This window comes from Patella vulgata, chromosome 4 (assembly GCF_932274485.2).
Source record: "Patella vulgata chromosome 4, xgPatVulg1.2, whole genome shotgun sequence".
NCBI classification, from domain to species: Eukaryota; Metazoa; Mollusca; class Gastropoda; family Patellidae; genus Patella; species Patella vulgata.
This window is the reverse complement of record NC_065882.2, coordinates 51,952,770-51,977,329: the sequence shown is the minus strand read 5'-3', so window position 1 is coordinate 51,977,329 and position 24,560 is coordinate 51,952,770. Positions and strand designations below refer to the sequence as shown.

General features: G+C 33.8%; 1 protein-coding gene across 2 annotated transcripts in view; it reads right to left on the bottom strand.

Moving 5' to 3' along the window:
* Positions 1-22,277, bottom strand: part of LOC126819621 (X-linked retinitis pigmentosa GTPase regulator) — a 77,873-nt gene extending 55,596 nt beyond the window's left edge. The window contains exons 1-5 of one of the 2 annotated variants that reach the window (XM_050547748.2): positions 21,747-22,277; positions 20,080-20,357; positions 10,505-10,547; positions 6,949-7,090; positions 626-680 (exon numbers count right to left, since the gene is read on the bottom strand). In XM_050547748.2, coding sequence (XP_050403705.1) covers positions 626-680; positions 6,949-6,980 — 87 coding nt within the window. In that variant the 5' untranslated portion in view covers positions 6,981-7,090; positions 10,505-10,547; positions 20,080-20,357; positions 21,747-22,277. The remainder of the gene's footprint in view (positions 1-625; positions 681-6,948; positions 7,091-10,504; positions 10,548-20,079; positions 20,358-21,746) is intronic. The other variant, XM_050547746.2, reaches the window with a different exon arrangement.
* Between the last annotated feature and the right edge of the window lie 2,283 nt (positions 22,278-24,560).

Here is a 24,560-nt window from a genome sequence, read left to right as displayed (position 1 = left end):
TTTTTACTTTCACTTTCATCCCCAAGTCCCATATCATTATCAATATAGTCAGTCAATAGATCTACACGTTCGGGACTCAGGAATTGCCTACGTCTTTTACGATCCAGCAGGCCAGCATAATTATTATCAACATCAGAATTATTGTCAGAATCTACTGCAGACACAGGGCTATCGTGTTCACATTGGGCTTGTTCATCATGCACGGGAGACATAGCTAGCCATGGGCGGAACGTCGCGCAACAAATCACACACTTCATAATACCAATCACTGTCCTGACTACTATCATTATCAAGTAATTGGAAACGAATTATGTGTATCACCCGCCTCGAAATTGTCCACGTGTTTGTCAGCAAGATGTCATTCACGACTTCGTCGAAAGTGCATCGTCTACGTTGTCACTATGCACTCTGCCATTTTACGGTTTGCCGCTTTGAAACACGTGGAAATATGTTCTAGTGTATAGAAAATACAATAGATGGCACTTACAGTTACGGTACTAATTTTAGCGAGGGCTTTACTGAGTACACGGTAATACCGGGTACGCGTATATTACCGACATTTTATAATACCCGGTACTACCGGGTATACGCAATGAAAGGGTTAAAAGATAGCATAGAAACTAACCTCAAAACGAATTTGAACTGGTCTTAAAGAAGTTTCAGTATTCCCCGTTCCTAATCTGAAATGAAAGAAAAAAATGAAAGATAGGTTGCCAGGCAATGAAACATACACCCACAGCAGCTAAGTCGTCCAGGCAGTCACATATTTTTTTCTTTTGTCGGTAATGAAACATTTATAATACACTAAAATCTGATTAAGAGTAACAACTGATTAAGTAATTATCAGAAAATGATTAGAATTTATTTTGGCTTCTAGTTCTGCCCCATGCTAAAGTTTAGTATACAAAACATTTAATATCATGGATTTAGCTGTTCAAGTTATCAAATATCACTGAAATTCAACAAACTTGTTCGTCTCAAGACCTTAAACTCTGTGTATCAATTGAAAGTCAATCGAATGATCACTTTGGCCTGTAGATCATCCGCAAAACTTTTCATAGTGATCAAAGGCCAAAACTCTGGCAATAATTATCGGAAATCGTTGAAAATCAATAGGCTAATTCGTCTCATGACCTTAAACTCTGTGTATCAATCTAAATATTAAGTGTAGGTAGACCGCACTACACACAAAACAAAAAGCTACAAGATTCGAATGATCACTTTGGCCTGTAGAGTATCCTCAAGATTTTTCGAAGTAATCAAGGGCCATACCTACAATATACGACCACATTTCAATGTGGATGTATAAAAATGGATAAACCAGTGGCTGTCAGGCAGGATATGTCCAAATTTTGCAAGAGATGGATAGAACAAAAGCTAAAAACAAAAACAATTTTTTGTACAATCAGGAGCCATGATCCAGAAAGTTATGGTCTGAAATGCGCAAATATCAAAAGGGACTCAGATTTTTGGAATATAAAGATATGTTTTAAATTTCATCAAAATCGGATAAAAATAACCTTTGTATTACATACTTATACACAATTTGCGTACAAAGAGCGGCCATTTTGTCGGGCACTTTCATTTTGATTTTCAACCTTCATTATGGTGGAATGGTGATGTATTTAAATGGTTTTTAAAATCGGAAAAAAAATTGTGACCTCTAGAGAATCCACAAGCTAAAAATGCGATTTTTCGACCAATCAGGGGCCATAATCCAGGAAGTTACGTTCGGATATGTGTGACTATCAAAAAGAGCCAAGATCTTTAAAATAAAAACATATATTTAAAGTTTCATCCAAATCAGATAAAATCTGATATACCATATTTTTACACTATTTGCGTACAAGGTGCGGCCGTTATGTTCATCAGATTTTGTCTGATTTTCGAACTTAACCATCATTAGTGTATAACTGTGATATATTCGCACATTTGTTTTTGTTAAATCGGATAACAAGATTTTTCGTACAATCAAGGGCCATTATTCAGGAAGTTACGATCCGATATGCACGAATATCGACAGAAACCAAGATCTTTGGGTTATAAACATGCATTTCAAGGTTCATCAAAACAGGATGAAAATTGTAACCTCTAGGAGGTCCACAACCTTGATATACCAGATGTTTACACTATTTGCGTACAAGGGGCAGCCATTTTGTCCAGTGATATACTACCGGTAAACATTTTTTGTAAATTGGATAAAAATTGTGACCTCTAGAGGGACCACAAACTGAAAGCACGATTTTTCGTTCAATCAGGGGCCATAATTCGGGAAGTTATGATCCGATATGAGCGAATATCGACAAGAAACAAGATATTTGGGTTATAAACATGCATTTCAAGTTTCATCAAAATCTTATCAAAATTGTGACTTCTAGAGTGTCCACAAGCTAAAAACATGATTTTTCGTACAATCAGGGGCCATAATCCATGAATTTATGGTCCGACACATGCCAATATCAAAAGGAACCGAGATGTTTGAAAGATATAGACTTATATTTCAAGTTTGGTCAAAATTGAACAATAATTGTGAACTGTAGAGTGTCCACAAACAAATTGTAGACGGACGGACGGACAGGGGCGACAACAATATATGTCCACATGAAAATGAAAATGAAAATGTTGGCGTATAAAAAATATCTACTAGTTAAAAGCAATTGATTCTCTCTGGTGATTTGATGACAACCAATTGGTTCATATTGTGATATCATACTGTGAGCATTAATTTAAACAATATTTTATTCAGAGCACCGTGTAACCTATGCATAATCTGCGCTGTTTTTTTCCTCGTCCAGGGTTTTATCTTCTGGGTTTTCATTTCATTATCATGTATGATGCAGTTGTTCTGCACCTACTATTACAGGGTAAACATGCTATTGACTCTAATTCAAAATAGAAACTGGACTGTAATAGTTTAAAGCATTGGGGCACTTGATCATTTGATAGTAAATTGCATATAATTCTTGGATTCAATCAGAAAGCAAATTGATATGGTCAGATTTACTAACCATTGTTGGCTGGCTATCTGTCAGTCATGCACAGAATGTAAGGCATGTAGAATGTGGTTTGGTGTGACAATCCGAATAGTTACTGCAATCATGATTTTTAACACCATCTTACTGACAGTTTGTTTATGAACACCTTTATCATCAACAGTAACACTCTATATTGGTTCTATCAATATACACTCTATGTCTATGTATATTGGTTCCATCAGTATACACTTCATGTATATTGGTTCTATCAGTATACACTCTATGTATATTGATCAGTATACACTTTATGTATATTGGTTCTATCAGTATACACTTCATGTATATTGGTTCTATCAATATACATGTACACCTTCTGATACCAATTTGTATCAATATACACCATGAGAATATTGGTTGCAGGAATATGCACAGTATGCATACTGGTTGCACTAATATACACCTCATGTATATTGGCTGAATTAAAATACATGAAGTGTATATTGTTTGTATAAGTACACTCCTTGTGTTTATCAGTTGTGATATCACCTCGGTGGAAGCAGACGTTAAATAAAGCTATTTCACACAATTATCAGTTGTATCAGTATGTACAATGTAGATATCCTGAATTTCTACTCAATGCACAGAATTCTTATTTACCTGGTACCAGTGTAACCATGCAAACTGTAATTTGTGACTAACTGTAACTACAGGTAGTTTCATGTCCCACTCCTTTTGAAAAAAGCTACTTGTTATCTTGAATGCAATTCTAAAAGAGGCAAACTAATTATAAATGAGTTTGGGTGAGCCTCTAACCTAAATGACTCTTTTAAAGGAATTTGAGTGAGTTTCTAGCCTAAATGTCTCTTTTAAAGGAATTTGGATGAGTTTGTAACCTAAATGTCTCTTTTAAAGGAGTTTAGTTGAGTTTGTAACCTAAATGTCTCTTTTTATACCTTTTCTTCGGTCTACCATTAAGACTCTATGGCTTGTTGACCACCTTAATTATATCTGGCACTGATAGGTTTGCACATGTCTGAACTGAACATGTCATATAAATTTTTTTTACTCAAAAGTGTTTGGTCTACTAAATATTATGAAGAACTGTACTAATAGCAGCTTGGGTTGAACTTTGTTTCATCATTTTTCCAGAACTGATTGAGGTGTGATTTGAATTAGTTTAGGGTTTTAGCATTGACAACATAGAACTTATAGAAGCATTGAAAAATTGTTTTTTCATACGTCCAATCTAGTATGATGTTTTTCTAGTTTAGTGACTTTTAGCATTTCTTCATTTTTAACAACATCTCTTCCTTGAAGAATCCTATATAAACTTGGATAACTTTTAAATAAGTTAGGGTTAGTTTCTAACCCAAATGTCTCTTTTAAATGAGTTTGGGGAAGTCTCTAAATGTCTATTTCATATAAGTTTGGGGAAGTGCCTAACCTAAAAACCTCTTTAATCTATCTTATAAGATGTATTCACATTTATCTTGGAAAGAAATACCCAGAAAAGGCAGATAGTATGAAAGGGAAGTTGTCAGACTCTACTCCTCAACTTTCGGCAAGAAAGTACCACACAACTCAAGAAGATTGCACCAACTGGGGGACAACCCAACCCATCCAAATAGTAATCTTGAGTTTCCTGTTGTCAATCCACTAAAATTTGGTATCAATTTCACTGAGATTTCACAGGGGAAGCATACCTTTCAACCCAAGGAGACAAATTAAAATGAATCTTATCTTGACTCCCCCCAGCCCCGACTAGGTCTAACATCAAACTCAACACCAACAAATTAAAAACCCCATAGTTACATTTTTCTAGCATAATATAGGATGTTATATAGGATTTCGCTATGGTATCTTTCTAGTTAGAGTCAAAAAATTACATACTGTCTGCAAATAAAAGTGTAAATAGGTACACTTAGAAACAAGTTACAGATAGTTTTGGTATCTGTTAACTTACTACTAATATTTTACTTTGTATTTTCTCAACTTAATCTCAATGAGATGTACAGAAGAAAAGTGCCTCAAGTGTGCTACATGAATCTTCTGGGTAAGGTGGTAATCAAAGAAGCAGTGTTCGCTGTAAACTTTAAGCCACCTCTGAAACAAGTTTCTTGTAGGCCAAGAAATTTCCTTAGGATTTTCCAGTGTGTTTTCCCCTTGTTAGTGGTGCAGGGGGGAGGGTCTGGTAAGAAACAACATCTAGTTATTCGGATGTACCAAAAACCGAGGTCCCATTTACACGTTAGTATAAGTAATTGAATTTGAGATAGAGTAGGCCTAGGCAATAGCCCCATTGTCTATACAAAATTTCCCTAATAGTACACTACATTGTGTATGTTCGTGTTCATAAGCCCGGTTGGGGCTGACGTAAAACTCCTATTAAATTCCATTCAAGGGAAAAATACATTTCATTTTATCTTTATATTTGATTAAGCATTTAATGAAATGGAAACATAGCTTTATTCAAGGAATTTTCTTGTGATATGCTGTTTATTATTTTAACACACATGGCCAAATCCATTCCTTTTCTCATGTATCACTTACACAAATATACCTTATTGATATCATTCTCCCGTTCCGATTCTTCGCCTGAACAACTTGAGACAAAGTTTCTTGTTCCCTCGGCTAACCTGACCCATAAATTAGAAACTAACCAAGTGCCGTGTGGAAGACATCAAGACATTTTGTTCGACTAGGTTAGGGGACCCAGTGGACTCCTTGGATGTTGTTTGTCTCTCAATTTCCAGTTATCCATAGAAAGCACTACATTTCATTACTAACTCAAGCAGAATTTTCATCATAGGGGAGGGAAGAGAAGATATTTTATGGTCCTATCTGTGGGCTTTGGGGATTCCAATTGGCAATCAAATGATATCAAAACTGCATTGGGTTAATTATGTATGATCTCACCACAGAACCAAACCTCACATGTCAAATTATCCGCCCCTGGCAGACAATTTCACAGTAGGCACCACATGGCCTTTTATTTTTTTTCTGCTACTCTTGTATTGTTTCTATTAGATTAGTGAACTCTATCGCCATTATGGCATGAATTTTATAGGTTAACAACATAGAACAGTGGAAGTTTTACTATTATTAATTTCAAATTATTGTGAGAAGTTTTCATAATAAAACCATCTTTATTTTATTTACCGGTATTTATAAATTTTTGTCACTTTTCATGAAGCTATTGTACTTTCTTTTCAAAACGGCTGGAAAATGATAAGAAATAGTACTTTAGGAGAAGAGAACCCTAGGCAGAAAGATACCTCTGGGATACCAAACCCAATAATTTACATACACATAGTAGAGAAAACTCTGGCAGAGGCAATACAGAAAATTGTGACAACAAAGAACCACCAAGGACCTGGCCCCAAGTTCACTAAGCATTCTCAGACTGAAGTTGAGAATTTGCTCAACTTTTAATCACTGTTTATGAGAAATATATTTGATGCAGAAACACAAAATTTTGCACATAGTTTCTTATGGATGAATCTGATACATTCAAACAACAAAATTATTATAAAGGGCTATATTTTAGTTCAAATAAGGTGGACAAGTTTGAGTAAATTCTCAACTTAAGTCTGAGAATGCTTTGTGAACTCGGGGCCTGAAAAAATTTCCAATAGAACCCCAAAACCTCTGATTACACTGCAGATCTGATGTTAAATGCATTAAGACTACAATTTAATCTTCTTTTAAAAAGCTAATCAATGATAACTATGAATATTTCAAATTTGAAAATCACTTTTAAAATACAATCTTGCTTACAGTTCAAGGAATTATGGAACCAGAAAGAAGTGTTAGGTAATTATAGATACTTTATTAATTGTCTCTGAAATTTTGTACAAAGCAGTTCCTAACAAAAGCCATAGAGAGATGTTAAATTAGGCATTTTATATGAAACTTGTTTTATTCAACATTAATCAGTTGGGGTGTTTTAATCTTAATACAAATATCATCTTACACTCGTATCTGTAAATCATAATAAAAACACATTCATCATAGGCTTTAGACCTCAGCAAAAACCAAATACGGTCAAAGAAGTAATTATGATCCTCATCTGTTAACAAAGAAATCTTCCAAAATCCCATTCATTCCACAGACTCCTACAAAATAGATTTTTTTGTCATTTATGCAATCTGAACTCGTGAGTAATAAAAACACAAAAGTGAACGCCAGAGTTGGCTAAAAGAAAGATAAAGTAGAGGCAATCAGAGATGTAATTGGACCTTTAATCTTCATTCATGTTTCACAAAACTCTCATTGAATGGCAAGCGGAGGCCTGGTGGCTTCCTGCACACATTAAGGTCAAAGATCAGAGTAGTAATCAAAGTGAACATGCCTGCTTAATTATTGTTCTAACATGGAGGGGAATCTAGCATAGACATCTTCTTATTAGACTGTTAACCTTGCTTCTAAAAACCATACGACTTAAGATAGTGGTGGTGCCCCGAATCCGACCTTATCCAGAAAGATTAGTGAGCTTTGATCAGAAATTGACACCAATGATCTATTTCAGCAGCCAATAATAAAAGTGGTGTTATGTTTTTGATATGACTATTGATTTTGTTTTCTCTTCACAAGATGACCCCTATGGTTTTTACGATATTTACATTTAGCCCATAACTGTGCAAAACTAATTTGAAGCCATAAAACGGGTCAGAAGCCAGAAAGCTACAAAGTATGTTATATCACACAGTGGCCTTGCTAGGATTTTTCTACGGAGAGTATCAATGTAGTCCAAATTATATTTGTCCGCAACAACAGAGACCATTGCTCTGGAAAAAAATGTGTCACTTGCATGAATGGTATATGTATTTTTAAGTCATTATCTGAACTGTATATGCAAACAACCAGGCAAATGACGCTACTTCGTTCAGAGCAATACATTGTACGTGTTTCAGTTGAAGTAGAGAGTGTTTGGGATGGGGTGATCAAGACTAAATTCTCCACACCCGATTTTGGGCAGTTATAAAATATATGGTAACAACGGTACTCCCTTTAATAAATCTTGAAACTGAATAAAACGTATACTGACAACTAGAACAGAAGATTTTGAATTTTAACAAAACAAGTGAAAGAAAAAAAAGTATCATAATACATACAGTTTTTATTTATCAATATCAACTTAACAATGAAATCAAAATAAATATAAAATATCAAAATCTTTTAACCAAATGTTAGTCATAATATTCTAACTGAAATTGCTTGACATCCTAATTCACAAGGGTATGCTTGAGTGGTTCTAGCTGCTACAAAATATTATGTAAATCATCTCATCTCTGTGCCCGTCTGCTATGGTATTAATGTCATTAATAAGGCTTTTCTTATCTAAAGTGATCAATGGCAAGAGAAGTCAGCGCGAGACAAGCGAGGGACAAGCGGGGCTAATCTATACGCTGTATTAATCCACACCGATCAGATAAACCAGGATACAATACAAGTCAAGATGGTTTGATATTAAACCAAGTAAACATCATTCATCACTTTCAACAACTGTATGTAGAACACCCACATAAACACAGAGCAAACAGTTGAAAAAAATAGTTGACAGTCTACCCACTTGAATAAATGTTTATCATGACATATAATTTGATACACTTTTCATATATTAACTAAGAAATAATCTAAGATATGTTTTATTCCTGACAGCTTCATAAATAAATTCTGGCAAATAGTCCATTTGGAGAAAAAAAAACCCCTCAAAACGCAGCTTCTCTAATAATAAAAATCAAATCAACAGATTGATTTTTGATATTATGGACTGCTAAAACATATCAGTTGTGGGTTTTTCATCCATCCTCTTGTTGGTAGCTATTAATTTACAAGCAATTTTTTTGTTAAATCTAGCGTGTAGATAATCAAAATCTGATGTAGATGTTTAAAACTACTCATAGTGGTGTTAACAATCGTTTTCTTGTAACAAACACTACTGCTGTATCTGCAAAAATGGCATATCTGAAGCTATAGACCCTTTCCCAATCAAAAGTCATTTACATGTCCATGCATCAAATCCTACTCACGGTGGCTCAGTGAGTAGGATGTTGGCTCACTAACTTGGACATTCTATGTTCGATCCCTGCGCTGTCCAAGAAAGTTCACCTGGATTTGCTGCTGCGGTTCCACCTTGTCAGTGGTGCAGGACAGAGGGCCTGGCAAGAAACAATGTATAGTCAGATGGGAGAAAAAAACAGGGTCCTGTGTACACATTGGTGTGCATATAAAAGATCCCTTGGCAGTTGGAATTCGATATAAGAGTAGGCTGTAGTGCAGCTGTACGGGCAAAATTGACCTCATTGCACACTGTATGGCATATGCCTGTCTTCATTCGGCCAGTTGAAGCAGAACAGTAGGCCATTAAACACCATTTCATTTTTATTTCGTTCCATAAGGAGGGGCGGGGGGCATCTTGCATGTCTAACGAAAAAATAATTTCAGAAGCACAGCTAAACCATTTGAGTATTGTCTGGAATAAAATGGCAGCAAACATTTTTACAGATTAAACGAGATTACAGAAAAAATATTGTAATGCTAGTTGCGTAGGGAGTAAGTCACAGCTGGCAATAAAAATGTTCATGTCTTGCTTCATTCATAACTCACATTACAGATATTTAAATCAAATGTTTGAAACAGATTCATTTTGGAAAAAGACTGATTTATATTACCAGTATAAACTTTTTTGAAAAGCAAATTTTAATTTGTTCTGATTTGTTATTGAAGTTTGCTATGATAAGACATAATCTAACTTTCATCAGAAACATAAAGTAAGAAAACTGGCGTTCATCATCAGCAACAAAAAATGCAAATGGTGCAAATAATAGCATCTGATGTACAAACTTCAGACGGAATTAGTTCCTTTATTCCAACTTCTGCTGAATAAAAATAGCATAAAGAGATAAATACTATTTGATTCCATGCTGAAATGGCACATTTAATTACTATATCAAACATGCTGCTTCCAAATATGACGAAATTAGCTCTGACAACCAAAACAATTGTTTTGAAAATTTTGACAAGGGAACAGAAAGAGAGAAACCACAAGAATTGCCAACTAACTTTGTGATTGACATTTATTTAATTCATTAATATGGGCTGATGAAAAAAAGGGGCTACTGGTGCAGAGCACTAGTTCACTCAAGCGATTCAAAGAAAATTAGCAATGAGCACGAACAAAGGCTTTCATGCTCTTGATGTGCAGAATAAAAAAGACAGCATTAACTCCCTCATGACTTTGCGGCCAAAAAAAGGTGGTGAAAAATTTAGTTTAATACATAATGGCAGATGTCATGGTACATGCTTTGCCGCAGTCACGAAATGTTCGGCTAATGTATCAATATTAAATAACACACTGGAAAAGAATTAATAGGTTCTGATTTTCACTGATTAAAGAAAGCTCATTTACTGTTATCATGTATTAGATGTAAATATTGATATGTTAAAATAGGGTATCCATAAAATTATGAAATATTTTGTTTGACTGCACATTTCAATGGATTTATTTAAATTTATATATCACTTACTGTCCACTGCTGTTGTTACCCCAGGAATAGATTTTGTTTTCATCTGAAAAAAAAAGAAGAGAGAGTTGATTTATTTATTAGCAAAAATTTAATATTATAACCTTATATAATTATTATATAATATCTCCATCTAATTTAAATCTCCAAACCACAAACCCCTAAACAGCCCCTGAGGAAAAGGGCCATATCACTATTTGTTAATATAATCAGAAATTTTACATTTAGGTGTAACAGTGTGAGCTCCACCCCACATAACTTAATAGAAACCCAGATGGCAAACCAGCAGACAAAACACATAACACACACACACACACATTTAAATAATAAAAGTTCTATCAAATCAATTGGATGGATCGGGTATAATTATTAAACTGAAGAAAAAGAAATGTTCTTTTCAAATATACGAATGCATGTGTTAGAACCCCACTTTACCTCTAACCAAATTATCGGAAACTGAAAATTGAGATAATGTCAAAGAAAGAAGTCGTAGAAAATTATGTACTGTGTAAAATATGTCTGTGTCAGTTACAATGATGTTATTTACATAACAGGGAAATCTAAAAGAAGTTGCCACTCTGCACATGGTACCTGGTACCAGTATTTCTTAACCAAATCTTGATCAATTGGTCACATTTTTATTTTATTCAATATTGATTTCTCTCCATTAAGATTTTCCTTCTGAAGGAGGAACACTTCTAAGAATTCAAGTAAAAGTACTCCGATATACCCCCAAAATATAAAAATAAAATCTTTTAAATCTGACGGATGGGTTTCCTTTTAGTGTATTTTCTAATTTTATCCTTAATTTCTTTCTTGGCAGCAGAGAATGAAATGGCATCAAAGATTTTCAATCTAATATTCCTATTTTTTGCCTTTTGGTTCAGCTGATATTTACAAGAGTATTAGACATTTCCAATAATGTAATTCATCACATAGAACATGTTAGTACAAAGATATTGAAGAATAAGCCAGCCATGAAAATTCATTATGAGATATCCTCTCTCTTGACATAGTTGGTCAATGTGAGGAAAATTAAAGACCTTCGTTTGTGGACAGCTTATTGGAAAAATCTTGTATGAAATATTGGGGCAGTCACTCATAAAAGCCAGGCCATAACTGCCAGAAGGGGAAGACCTAATATCCATAGGTCATAACAAATATTGCTCGTCCTGTCAGTAGTCAATAGCACTAGGAACATAATATTCCTTCTACCGTATCTCTACAATAAATCCTCGGTCGTTTGAGGTGAACGGGAATTAAGGAAAGGCAGCCAACTTTAACCTAGCACCTAATTGCTATTCTGACTTGCGCTCGATTGACATAACTTGTGAAATTGAAGATCATCGCCTTTCGTGTTTTCATTATCTAAGGCTATCAATATGACAATCTTTAGCAAAGAAGGGCAATATAGTCATACACAACTATCGACATCAAATTCACACAAATCTCGTGTCAGACATGAAAATGTTTTTATGGTAATCTGGCCAATTTCTTCTCCTGGGTTTCCCTCTCGTTCTATTCATGCAAATGGTGACAAATTTCTCCATAAAATTCCTCCTTATTGTCAATCGACAATAAGCCCTCATCCTTTTAATTTACGTTCCTCAAGGTTTGGATAGATGAAAAATTTTCAATCTCCTGGGCAATAGAAATTGTTTATATAAAATCTCTGTGAATAATGTTTTGTAGCCATATTTTCTCATAATCATGGGTGAAATTGTTTGCTCACTGAATCTTCTTTCAAAACGCCTGAAATACTTTTAATGTGTGAAAATTTTTCTGCCAGATTTATTACTATTATTGTCTATGCAGAATTTCATTTTATTGGGGCAATCTTTTGGGTAGGAATTTTACGCATTGGTTGTAGCCAAATATTCATTTAATAGTCTAGCCACAAATTTTCAAGCCAAAAATGAAAATCATCAAGAATCATCGGCATCTAAATGCAAATCAAATTTGAACAAAAATCAAATCATCTATACATAATTGGGATAAAATAAAAATTAAATTTTACAAGAAAAAAATATTAGACATGTTTATTAAAATCTGATATCATTTTTTAAGAAAAGTACACAAAATTCATGCAGTTGCCATCTTAATTATTTCTTCAATAAACGAAGAAGATGCTAAACAACATTTTCATATCTGCGCTGATATGAAATAATTTTCAAATTGAAACATTAATAGAGTAGTAGAAAGATATGTGAAGTCATTGTTCAATAAATTAAGAGACCATGTAGCCATTTTGCCTCCTTATCTTTCAACCTAATCTAATTTCGACAATTGTGGCAATGGTATGAAAGCATGGTTATAGGACCAAGAGCGGTTCCAAATTAAGTTATAACCATACAATGAACACATCTCCGACTAACTCACTTATCATCGAAATGACAAGACGGCCAACTCTACATTGAATTAGTTGCTGCAGTTCAGGAAGGCAAGACTTAATCAGACCTGGGTTGCCTGCCTCCAATTTTCAGTCACAAGTTCATAACCGTTACTGGCCTTTCTTTATCTCCGATATTATATCAAAACTATTCACTGGCTTGCTCAGTCAGGAGTGCAATTTCCTCACACAAAAACCCCTCCATTGATTCTTAAAGCCAAAAAAAAAAATGACATTTATCTTGTTGCAAACTAGGTTTCAGATCTCCATACGCATGTAAATAAAGTTAGCATGGAGGGTTAGAATTACCCATCAAAAATAATGATTGATGTGTTATACCAGGGCAATGATATTCCCTACAAATTGACTATCAATATGATAAAATGCGGAGAGACGGCGTAGAGAAGACAGTCGTGATATTGAAAAGGCAACGGGTTTTGCATTTTGTTCGCATTACTAGCCAGATTATGAGATGAACACTGAGTGATTACCCCCACCCTAGCAGCAAGCTATTAATCATTTCAACATTGTAATTATGAGACCTCATAAAACAGAGCGGAGACTGGCAGAACAGACAAAGGCTGGAAGCCTAGGGCAGCCGCAGAATTAGCAAGTTGCTGGCCTCTGGTTTCACTAACGACACCTCTAGCCTGGTGTCAGAGTGCCGTAATCTGTTACCATGGGTTGTATTCATAATCCTGACACAGACCATACCTGCTATAATAAAGGTGACTAGCGAGGAACAATGAGCAAGGGATGGGTAGTAATTGAAATGATATCTGGTGTGTTATAGGTTGCAACATGTCATCTCTTTATTTAATAAACCCTCTGCTAATGAACATTCATGATTACCTGACACCCGACTTTAACCATAATTTGTGTTCTCCACACTTTGTGGATATAATAAATAAGGGATGATGTGGGAGAACTTATTAAAATATCTATATTGACGTGTTACCAATTACTGAATAAAGACATTTAAAGTATGGCTGACTTAACGTGACACAAGTGGCCATGAAATAATAATGACAGAGCGGATCATCTTGCCCATGTGACGAATTTACATTCTAAAAAAAAGGTTCCACAACAATACCCATATTAATCATAATCATGCATATCTTGACATAAAAAAATTTGAAATATTGTATTACTTGGAGATAAAAAAAAAAAACGGCGACATTCTGACGTATCATCTTTGTAATAATTCAACATTTAATGAGAAAGTGCATTTTGTGCAGCTGCGTATTTCCATGTAATTGACCAAATTCATAGAATTTATGTTTTAAAAGTATTAAAAAAAAAAATCTGTCATTATGAGATTATTTTTTTTAAAGAAAATGAAACTGTAGGTAATTAATGTAGAATAATGAAAATAAATAAAAATTTAGATATTACTTCCTTTATCTTTTTAAGACAAGCATTCTGATAGTATTGCTACAGCAATGTCCCCTACATGGCCCCAACAAATTTTACAATGCATTACTAATAAGAGGCTGATACTATAATCCAATTACTTACATATGGAATAAACCTGAATATTCACTAAATTGGTCTATAATTCTGATATAAACAGAAGTGTACTAACTACTAACCCTTTACCAAATACAAGTAATTCAAAGTTTAAACAAAAGTATTTTTTTGAAAACAGAATTTTCATTAAATTTTAGTCAACAATTAAAGGGTTATAATTCAGTAAATAATTAACAGATTCCCACAAAACCCGAACTTGTTCTGTAACAATGTTATTATTCTACCCTTTCGAAATAAAGTTATTGTGTTCCAAAAGGTGAATCTGCCCCTAAGCAGTAAATGCTCATCATCATATTCAATCAAGGCATTCACCTAATGAACATCTATACAAATTAGCAGCAGAGCAATTGTTTCAGAAAAAGGGTAACAGACAGATGACCATACAGATGGATAGACGGACCCATAGATTTTAATAGTCACCTGCTTACTTCGTATGCAGTGTGAGAGTGTGTAGAAGATCTGCTGTTTAATTAACTTTAGCTAGCTGTAGACTGAGTATTAAGATTTTGTGTCTTAAAATTTAATAGACATGTTTGAGGAAAGTTATTACTTGCCTAAAGGTCTATTAGTTTATTTTTTTAATTATAATACAATAATTTTACTGGAAATAAAAATCTACAATTATTTCTGCGTTGACAGATTTAAAAATCTGAATAATGTTTCATTAAATGCCTGACAGACTTTATATATCTAAAACATTTACATCAACTACCAATGGTAAATGTAGACATATTGTCTTTATTGTTATCATTAGAGTTGACTTGGGATAAGGCAATTGCCAAATTCTACATATATTCGACAATTAATGAGGTGTATTACAATGAAATTAAAGGGGCATAATGGGAGATTAGATAAAGAGTTGACAGTTTTAACTATAATAAATAACGTAAATAGAATATGCTGAAAATTTCAGTCAAATTGCCCCCCTCTACACCGAGATATTAGCTTTTGAATTATAGGCTAGCATCGATCATCATTACTAAAGTCGGTACAAAAAAAAACCAATGTCTTGATTATCCATTTTTACATTTAATTATTTTTCAAGAAATGTATTCCAATCCACTAAATATCACAGGCTAGCGATGGCATCGAGAGTTGATTATGGTCTAGATAAGTTAATTCATGCAATAGGCAGATTTAGCTCTTGCATAATGTATGTTTAAACAAATGACTTATTCCTGGACGGTCAGATCAGTAACATCAACATACTATTTATTGATATACTACTTATTATATAATTAAACTTATTGTCATCTATTTAAATATTTGTATATGAAAAGAACTATAACCCTCTCTATCCATAATTCACATGTGCTATATGGTTTATTTTCATACTCTTTATTTGTTTGGACAAATCTACTAATATCTCAAGCTAATTTCAATGTCAAAACGGTGAGTCGTTCTACAACCTTATAATTGACGGAATATTAAAAATTGTACCTTTTCTGGGCCAATGCATTCATTATTACAAGGTTTAGTGATTTAGGGCTATAAATAATAGTGCCAGCTATATCCAGGAATGGATTGTGGTAGACCAATAATGCTAAGACTAATGGAGTGAGAAATTTCTTAGTTGTAACAGAACATTTTCACCAATAACGATATGTCAATCTTGATAGCTAATCATTACAGTTGAGAAAGAGAAGACTTGTTATTTTCTCTCTCTGATCTTAAGACCAACATTAATCACTTAAAAACATCATATAATAAACATACAATTCAGCAATTTTTCTAATTACAATACTTGTCAAATTTATTTTCTATGTTAGAGTCTAATATATATTTATATAATGTATCTTTTTCTAAAGATGATTAATTTTCTCAATTCCTTAAACATTGGTTGCCAGACACCAAATATACACATCCCCTATGTCCTCAAAACTCAGTTATGAGCTAAACAACACAAAAATTTCAAATGGCTTACAATTTATCATACCAAAGGCAAAAAACAGTGGAAGATATGATCGAAAATCAATGAAAATCAGTGGCATTCTTCTTTTCAAATAAAGATGGGTTAAAGATACATTATTCAAGGGCTAAATTTGCATATTGCAGGTCTTTCTTTAGGCTGTATATGTTATATAAATTATTAATTAGACCTTTCTTAACATGACAAGGCCATAATCAACTCTTGATGCCATTGGATACTCAAGATTTTCACTAGATTAGAATGGTTCGGCCATTTAATGATTTAACTTAAAAATTGGAAAGCGAGGCTAGGCCTCAAATATACCAGTACCGTGGTTACGATAATAAACAATCAAAACTACAGTGATAACTTGGCTCAGAATAATGTAATTTGAATGAAATTTCCAATATATTCATTTTGCATTACCTATTTTTGAACTATTATAGCAAGAACAGCCAGCTCTTTACCTAAATCTTACATAATGTATCTTCAATAAGTTCTAACAATATTTAGTAACAAACATGCATAATGAAAATCAAAATGTATCTTCAATAAGTTCTAACAATATTTAGTAACAAACATGCATAATGAAAATCAAAATGTTTTTTTTTTAATTTCAATGCTATAGATGACTTATATCAATTTCTAAAAGATATCTGGATTATTGTAGTTTCTGATCACATATCATAAAACAACAAAAGGCTGTTAAATAACTCATACAAGTTCTAGAAATATTGGATAATTGTGGCCTCTAATATAAGATGCTAACAATATCTTGTAAAAAACGGGGAATATGACTTGAAGTTTTAGTCAAAAATTTCTGAAATTCGTAAATGTTCTTTGTTTTAAAGAATAGACTACCAATTTAAATACCAAAGAGCTCACATTATAATTAAAGCCCCAGTGCTTACAAGATTTGTAACAAAGAGGAATAACTGGGTGCTTTTATCAAAGTCATAAATGTTCTTTCTGTCTATAGAATAGACAACCAATATTAAATTCTGTAAGATTGGGCAATGAAATGATGTCTAGTCATTTGAATAGGACAAAAAAGTGGTCCATGATTTGAGTAGGCAGAAATGCCAATCTTCATTAACCTGGTTGGTACAGAAATATGAGGTGTTATTTCATTTTTCTGTAGTATTGATTTGGCCAATCACAGAAATAAAAAAATATAATCCCTCTTATCTGGATCATATGACCTTTAATTCTAACAATTGCCCAAGTTCAACTTTTACCAATTTCAAGAGCAACAAACAAATTTGAACCAATTTGGAAAAGTAACCACATTTGACCTAATAAAATATTAAGATATTGGATGAAAGATTAGATTTTAAAGCAAAAAAAGTTTTATTTTAGATTTAGCAACTTTTTGAAGCAAAAAATCTGAATTCCCGAGCGACAGGCAATTAAATATTGACTAGGGCTGCCCTCTGAGCAAACTTAATTTACAACTAAACAGAATAAGGCAACTCTTCGCTATCAATTTCATCTTTTTCACTCCTCAAAAATGACATCAAATAAAAATGAAAAGCGGCAAAAATAATTGGAAGCCCTGTGAGTCAGCTTAGTTAAACCTTTCATAAATTGGTTTACCGAGTTTTTGAAAGGAGCTTATGCAATGTAGCGCCTGATTTGAATGACACCTCTATTTTCGTTCGTATTGATAAAGCAAAAAAATATCAATGCCACAGTTCAAATCAGGTTTACCTAATTTCAACTCTTGCTCACTTTGGCTTTTTTTAATAGAATCACCACCAATGCTTCCCCCGACCTACTCAATTGCTTTAGGAGAAAATTGTTTGCCCAAGTCGGAATAGTTTGAAAACAACGAGAACAAAAAACAAGAGATTGAATAAACAATTTTATGTAAATGACAGGAAGTGAGGTTTTGATGGTTAGAGCCAAGACTGACAGTTACATTACATCTTGCTAGTAAAGGAAATTGGCACACTTGCTGATCTCCGAAACAAAAAAATTCTCTCATTTGACAAGTAAGATATGAGAGCGTGATGATACAGGAAATAGTAGCTGATTTACACGAGGCTACACTGGGCAAAGCGTAACAATAACCATCACTTACACACTCAAACATCACTTAAAAACTAACAACACAAATAAATTGTCAAACCGCGGGCACAATGGATGAGATGTTACACATTGGGCTATTGTGGTTCGTAGCAACCTTGAGAGGGTTATTAAAAAGGCTGTAAGCCACTTGACTAAGATATTGTTCAGGCTCATTCAATAATTGGTGAAGGCATTTAGAACTCAAATAAACACAAAAACGTCAATAAATTTGAATGCCTAAGAAATCTAAAACAAAAATTAAACACTCTTGTTTATTAATATAAAAATATTCTATCAAAAACAATGACACAATGTTTGAAATCGATATGACGGTCAGTTTCTGTCACAAGCTGTAAGACTGAATAAGAGTCTGAAAAAACTAAATATTATTCATAGTATACTTCCACTACAATACAATTCGGAGGTGCAAGAATTACAAGCTGTCAGATATAACGCAGATTGAAGAATGGTTAAAATAAAATAAGAAATGAGCCAGAAGACCAACAATTAAATTTAACAAAAATAAGGAAGTAAAGTGTTCTTTAGGCCACATCAATTGATCCTCTGTTCTTTGGGAACACCTGCAAAAATTGGCCTTCTTATTTCTCCGTGAAGAAATCTTTATTTTAAATCGATAAGTACATTATTGCATTGTTTAAATGGATAGTTCCAAATTTTTAAATTTTAAACAGAATATTTTTCACATAATTCATGTGACTATTTATATACCACGACCCCGAAAAACAGAGAATCATATTTGTGTGGCGGTAGTTAGTAATTTTGACAGTTAAAACAAAAAACCAAGGTTCGATGTTTGTGAAGAATTATTCAAGCATGATTGAACAGAAAAGAAAATGCTGAACTGAATGTAATCAAAAGAAAGTAACTTTAAATGGCCATAACTTCCATTTGGATTGATTAATTTGAAGAATGTTTGGACCAATATGTTTTTTGTTAAGACTACTTTATAATGTGCACTGTCAGCAAGTCATTGAATATTGTGTCTCCCAGAGAATCTAGGGTTAGGATTATTTCTATGAATGTGCACCTTGATCTCTTTGAAGCCATTTTCCATGTGTCTATGGAAGGAATTCAACTTAGAAATATTTATTCTTGGCCATTGGAAGAGGGACCTGAAGATTAAAGGGAGACAACTCATTTTATGATTACCATTAAAGAAAATATCAGATCATGTTCAAGGTTCAGTTCAAGCTTTATACTGGTCTATAACTTATTCATTCCATATATTTGAATATTTCATCCACAAAGAGCAAGTCATGGAATAGTTATCTAATAAATATCATGAAGTCTGGAGTATACTGCTATTCATAATGCCAATAACTGACGTATGGGCTACACACCACTCCAGGTTTACATTCCTATCCTTTCACATTAAAATTATGATTATCAATCGACACCTGTTAGAATATTTAATGTTTAACCCTCCTTTTTTGGTTTTTCAAGATTTGAGAACAACTTTTCGACAAAATGGGCTTTCCCCAATGGTTTTATCACTTGAAAAAATTAATCAAATATTTATTGCTGTTTCAGTACACAAGATAAAAAGTCTGTGTTGTGCCTCAAATGTATCCACTTATATTCTATAAATGAAAATTCTACTTATTCAAAATGGCACAGATGCTCAAATATTGAATCTATTGAATCTAGTATACAACCTACCTGTTACTATTACTGTATGACTAGATCCACAATCCATGAATTTTATCCGACCCAAGCAACTATTTTGAAGATGACTCTTTTCAAATGATATACTTTCCACCAAACCATGGCCACTTTGTCCAAATTCACTACAGCCCCAACATAATAATTTTTTGTTATTATTAGACAAGTTTGTGCCACTTAAAATGGAAGTTGAATCTTCGGTTACATCTGAACTACATGGAGAGTCATAACACCCTATTTCGTCTTCCATTGATGAAATTAATTGCCTGTGATTCCTGAAAAATATTTTTTTTAAAATTTCTATTAAAAAGATACAAAAGTATTACTTTAATTCCAAAACATTATTAAAATACAAGGGTCCTAGCCATTATAATTTCAGCATTTTAAGTACGGGTAAACAGAATCTTAATATACTTGCACAGATTTTGCCTCTTGGCTAATGAGTATGCTGTATTATTCAAATATTTTAGCTTAAAACCACTGGGCTTATATATAGACCATTTTTGTACCATGCAAAACTAATAAACCAGTAAAATTTTAATGTTTGAAGATTGAACCCTGCCACGTAGCAGCCTATAATCTTTACATTAAATCACTCTGATTTGAATTTCACATCTTTTACTTTTGTGTATTATTTTATTTTTAATAAATTAGTTATATGTTCAACTACTGTGATCCATTTTGTCCTGCTCAAAGATTTTGCTAAGATAGTTGCATTCATGGACACAGGTTTATTTTGAGTACAGTGTACAACCCACTTCCTTCATTTCACTGTACAGTTGCTGTTGACAAATTGTTGATATTAAAGTGAGGGATTCATTTAATTTTACTTTTCGTATAGTTGTCTTTTAAGATTTAATAACTTTTTCTAGCAAATCCCTTGTTGCCCGGTTGGATGCCCACAAATGAATATTTTTTACACACACATTAATTGTGAACCTACATTCAATGTAGTTAGGTTCTTAGTATGTTACATAATAATCATAATATCTCTTTTGCGATGAATAAGTTCTTAATTTCTAAATCATCAATAAAAGAGAACTAAATTTTATTTACTTGTAATATACACAACTAAAAACAGTTGTTTATGTAACTGTAATTTGTGGCTTACTGTACTCCAAACAATAGAGGGTTCGAGTCTTAGGATTTCTATTTAATTGCTTAACTATAGACACTCTGAATTTAAATTCGCTGTTAAATTGGACGCATTCAAGAACACAATATTTTTTCATACAACTTTTACAAAGTACAATTGTGTGCCCAAATTTTCCCAGCATTTGGTGCCCAAAATGGGGGGGCAGCCGCCCCCCCCCCCCATTCCCCCCAGCCCACCCAGCTCGTACGCCTATGCCTACATTGCAATCACCTACTTCATAAACTATCCATCAGTTGTATTAGGGATCCAGAACAAACAATTGCACCACTTTTTGTCCATTCTGAAGGTAATGCTGGTAATTGTCAATCCTTAGAAGGCAATGCCCCAGGAACTGGAACTGTATTCAAAATTTACATCTTAACAAGTTTATAAAAATTTGTTAATCACGTCCTTAAGGTGGTATATTTCAACTGATTTATATCAGATATCAAATGTATATAAATTAATCTAGACATGTTACTCACACTCGTGTAACAAATTCATTCATAAATCCGTACCTCATACTTACATGTTAGTTGTACATTAACATTGTATATATTTATCACTATAGGCACACTGTTCACATCTCACTAAAGCTACTGTAGACATTGATCTAGCCAATATTCAACACAAATTCAATCAGTGAACATTACTATAAAATATCGAACCCGTTCTACTTCCAGTATTTGTTTATTTCAGGTGAGACTAATAACTTTATTATGGCTACCGTACCGTATCGTACGACACGAGATCAAAACAAGCCACATCCAAACAAGCCACATCCAATCTTCTATTGAACTGTTCAATGTAAATAAATGAGAATAATTGACCTTAATCCTGTGTACATAAATATGCGCTAGATCCTTAGATTAACGTATGTATATAACTGTTATCTTTTGTTGTATCTATACTCCATATTATTGTTAGAATCTCATTGGGTGATCAATTACCTACATACCATTTTACTTGAGGCTCAATCATCCAGGCTTATCGATAATAGTGCTGATTAGACAGAAATCAGGTGTTATAATAGTAAATCTATCGACGCCCAATTTGCAACAGAACTAAAATCGGGTTACTCTGTTCTCATTTCTTAACAGTTCCTTACAAGATATATTTGATAGAACTGTCACATCTTGTATTTTTATACACCAAAAACAAATGACTCTTTCTTGAACACCTGATAGGGTATGCCTTTCATTTGAGGATTATACTTAACAACTTTTGGGTGTCCTGTCATTCATTCAAATCATAGATAAGATACGATAAGATTTTATTGTACCGAAAGATCCATATATTAACTATTAAGGACAGTATACAATAAAAACATGCACATAAATAACGATCAATGGCAACATGGCATATAGCCTACATTGTAAACAAAACAAATGGCAATTTTAATTTAGCCGACATTTACTAACAGGACAAATAGTATATATACGGATACATAATATACACACATTTGCCTCAAAAAGGCTAATAAATGACCAGAAATATGTACAAGTGGGTTTGAGTAAGCCAGCGTAAAATGAAGAGATGAGGACGGCTCTACAGTATTTTAAACCCTTAGTTTAAATAAGTTAAAAACAAACGCACTGATTGGTTTTGCTAAGGTGACTCAACGGCTAAGATGTTGGCTCGCTAACCTGGAGGTCGCGTGTTCGATCCCTGCATTTGGTCGAGAAAGTCCATCAGGGTTTTCTAGCGTAGTCCCCCCCCCCCCTTGTCAGTGGTGCAGGACGTAGAGTCTGGAAAGGGACAACGTATAATCGTTCGGATGGGACGCATCCCAGGTCCCGTATGTACACATTGGCGTGCACGTAAAAGGTCCCCTGGCAATTGGAATTAGATTATAAGAGTAGGCTGCAGTACCGCTGTCCGCGAAAAAAATCCCTCGTAGCACACTGTATGGTGTGTGCCCGTCTTCATTAGTGTAATCTGAGTAGGATGTTAAATAAAACCTTATTTCATTTAAGCCGATTCTCCCCTCACCCAAGTTACGTGATAAACAAGGGTGGTAGAAATAGGTTATCGCTGAATGGGCTAGTTTTCTTGAACCGATTAAAATGTTGTGAGCGGGATTTAAAGCAAACTTATGATAGATAAATTAGTTCGAATATGTTTAAGTCCAAATATACCACAAAATCACACGGTTTTTACGCGGGAAGATATTATATACGACTGCACCCTCCTTTGCGTGTCCCAGAAGTCTGTCACTGAGAAGTGCAACGACTTTTTGTTTGTTTAAAAGTCAGAGAACGATCTGCGATCATGAATACATATAGTAAATTATTTACTATTTCATAAGAATATTTGGCTATTCTGGCAACACACTCCTACACATGTCATTTCAAAACGTGTATTGTGAGGACCTAAGAGTTTGTATCTATCGCGGAAAACAATAGTATTGTCTATTTCAATTATCAATCCTATGAAATTTTCGGTACATTTATATCGCCATATTCCTGAAGCAATGGCCCGAGAAATTCCTCTCTGGTCATTGCTGGATTGGTTTATGATACCCGAGCTTTTGAGGGAGTGTGTCTATTCTTCTATAAAATCTATCCCAAGTACAGCAACATGACAGCCCTTCGTTTAATCTGGGGTTTGTCACGCAATTAGTTTTTCTGCAATATACTGCTATGCACTGGTTAATTATAATTGGGTGTAATAAATCACGAGTCTTGGTCCCGTTCGGAGCTCTGTTTAAAGCGTAATAATATTGTTATGCAGTTAGCTATTGGTTGTTAATCGGACTATTGACCAGTCATAAATTGGAACATACATTTGCTTCCATTACAGCAGTGTTAAGTGGGGTTAGCTCTCTTCAAACAAAACACTGTGGGGAGTATAGGGTTTATCGCTTACTATTTTAATTTGAAATTCCCGTTTGGTTTGAACTAACATCAGTCGGAAACAGCTGATTTTAAGAGAAGTAGATAGCCCACAATTTGTCCTGAATTTGACAATAGTAATATGGCAGGGTCGTATTTCATATTATAGCGTATAGATCTAATAGTTTTATCTTATATTTAAATGGTATTCGTAAGATGGATAGGTTGGAAGGGAAGGGAACTGGCCCAAAATACTGGATATGGTGCTCAGGTGGCATGATACTTTGTGTTAGGTTTACTGACAAAAAGTGGTGCAGCCTGGTCGGTCACTGCCTCACAGGGTGCCTATCTATCATAATATAATATACTATTCAAAAAAAGGAGGGGATATTTGATTTTGGGGGCATAATACTAAAATATGCAAATGACTACGAAAAAAGTCACTATAGAACCTAACAGAAGAAACATTTCCAGTTACATGTGACGCCCAAACGCACCAATAGCTACCG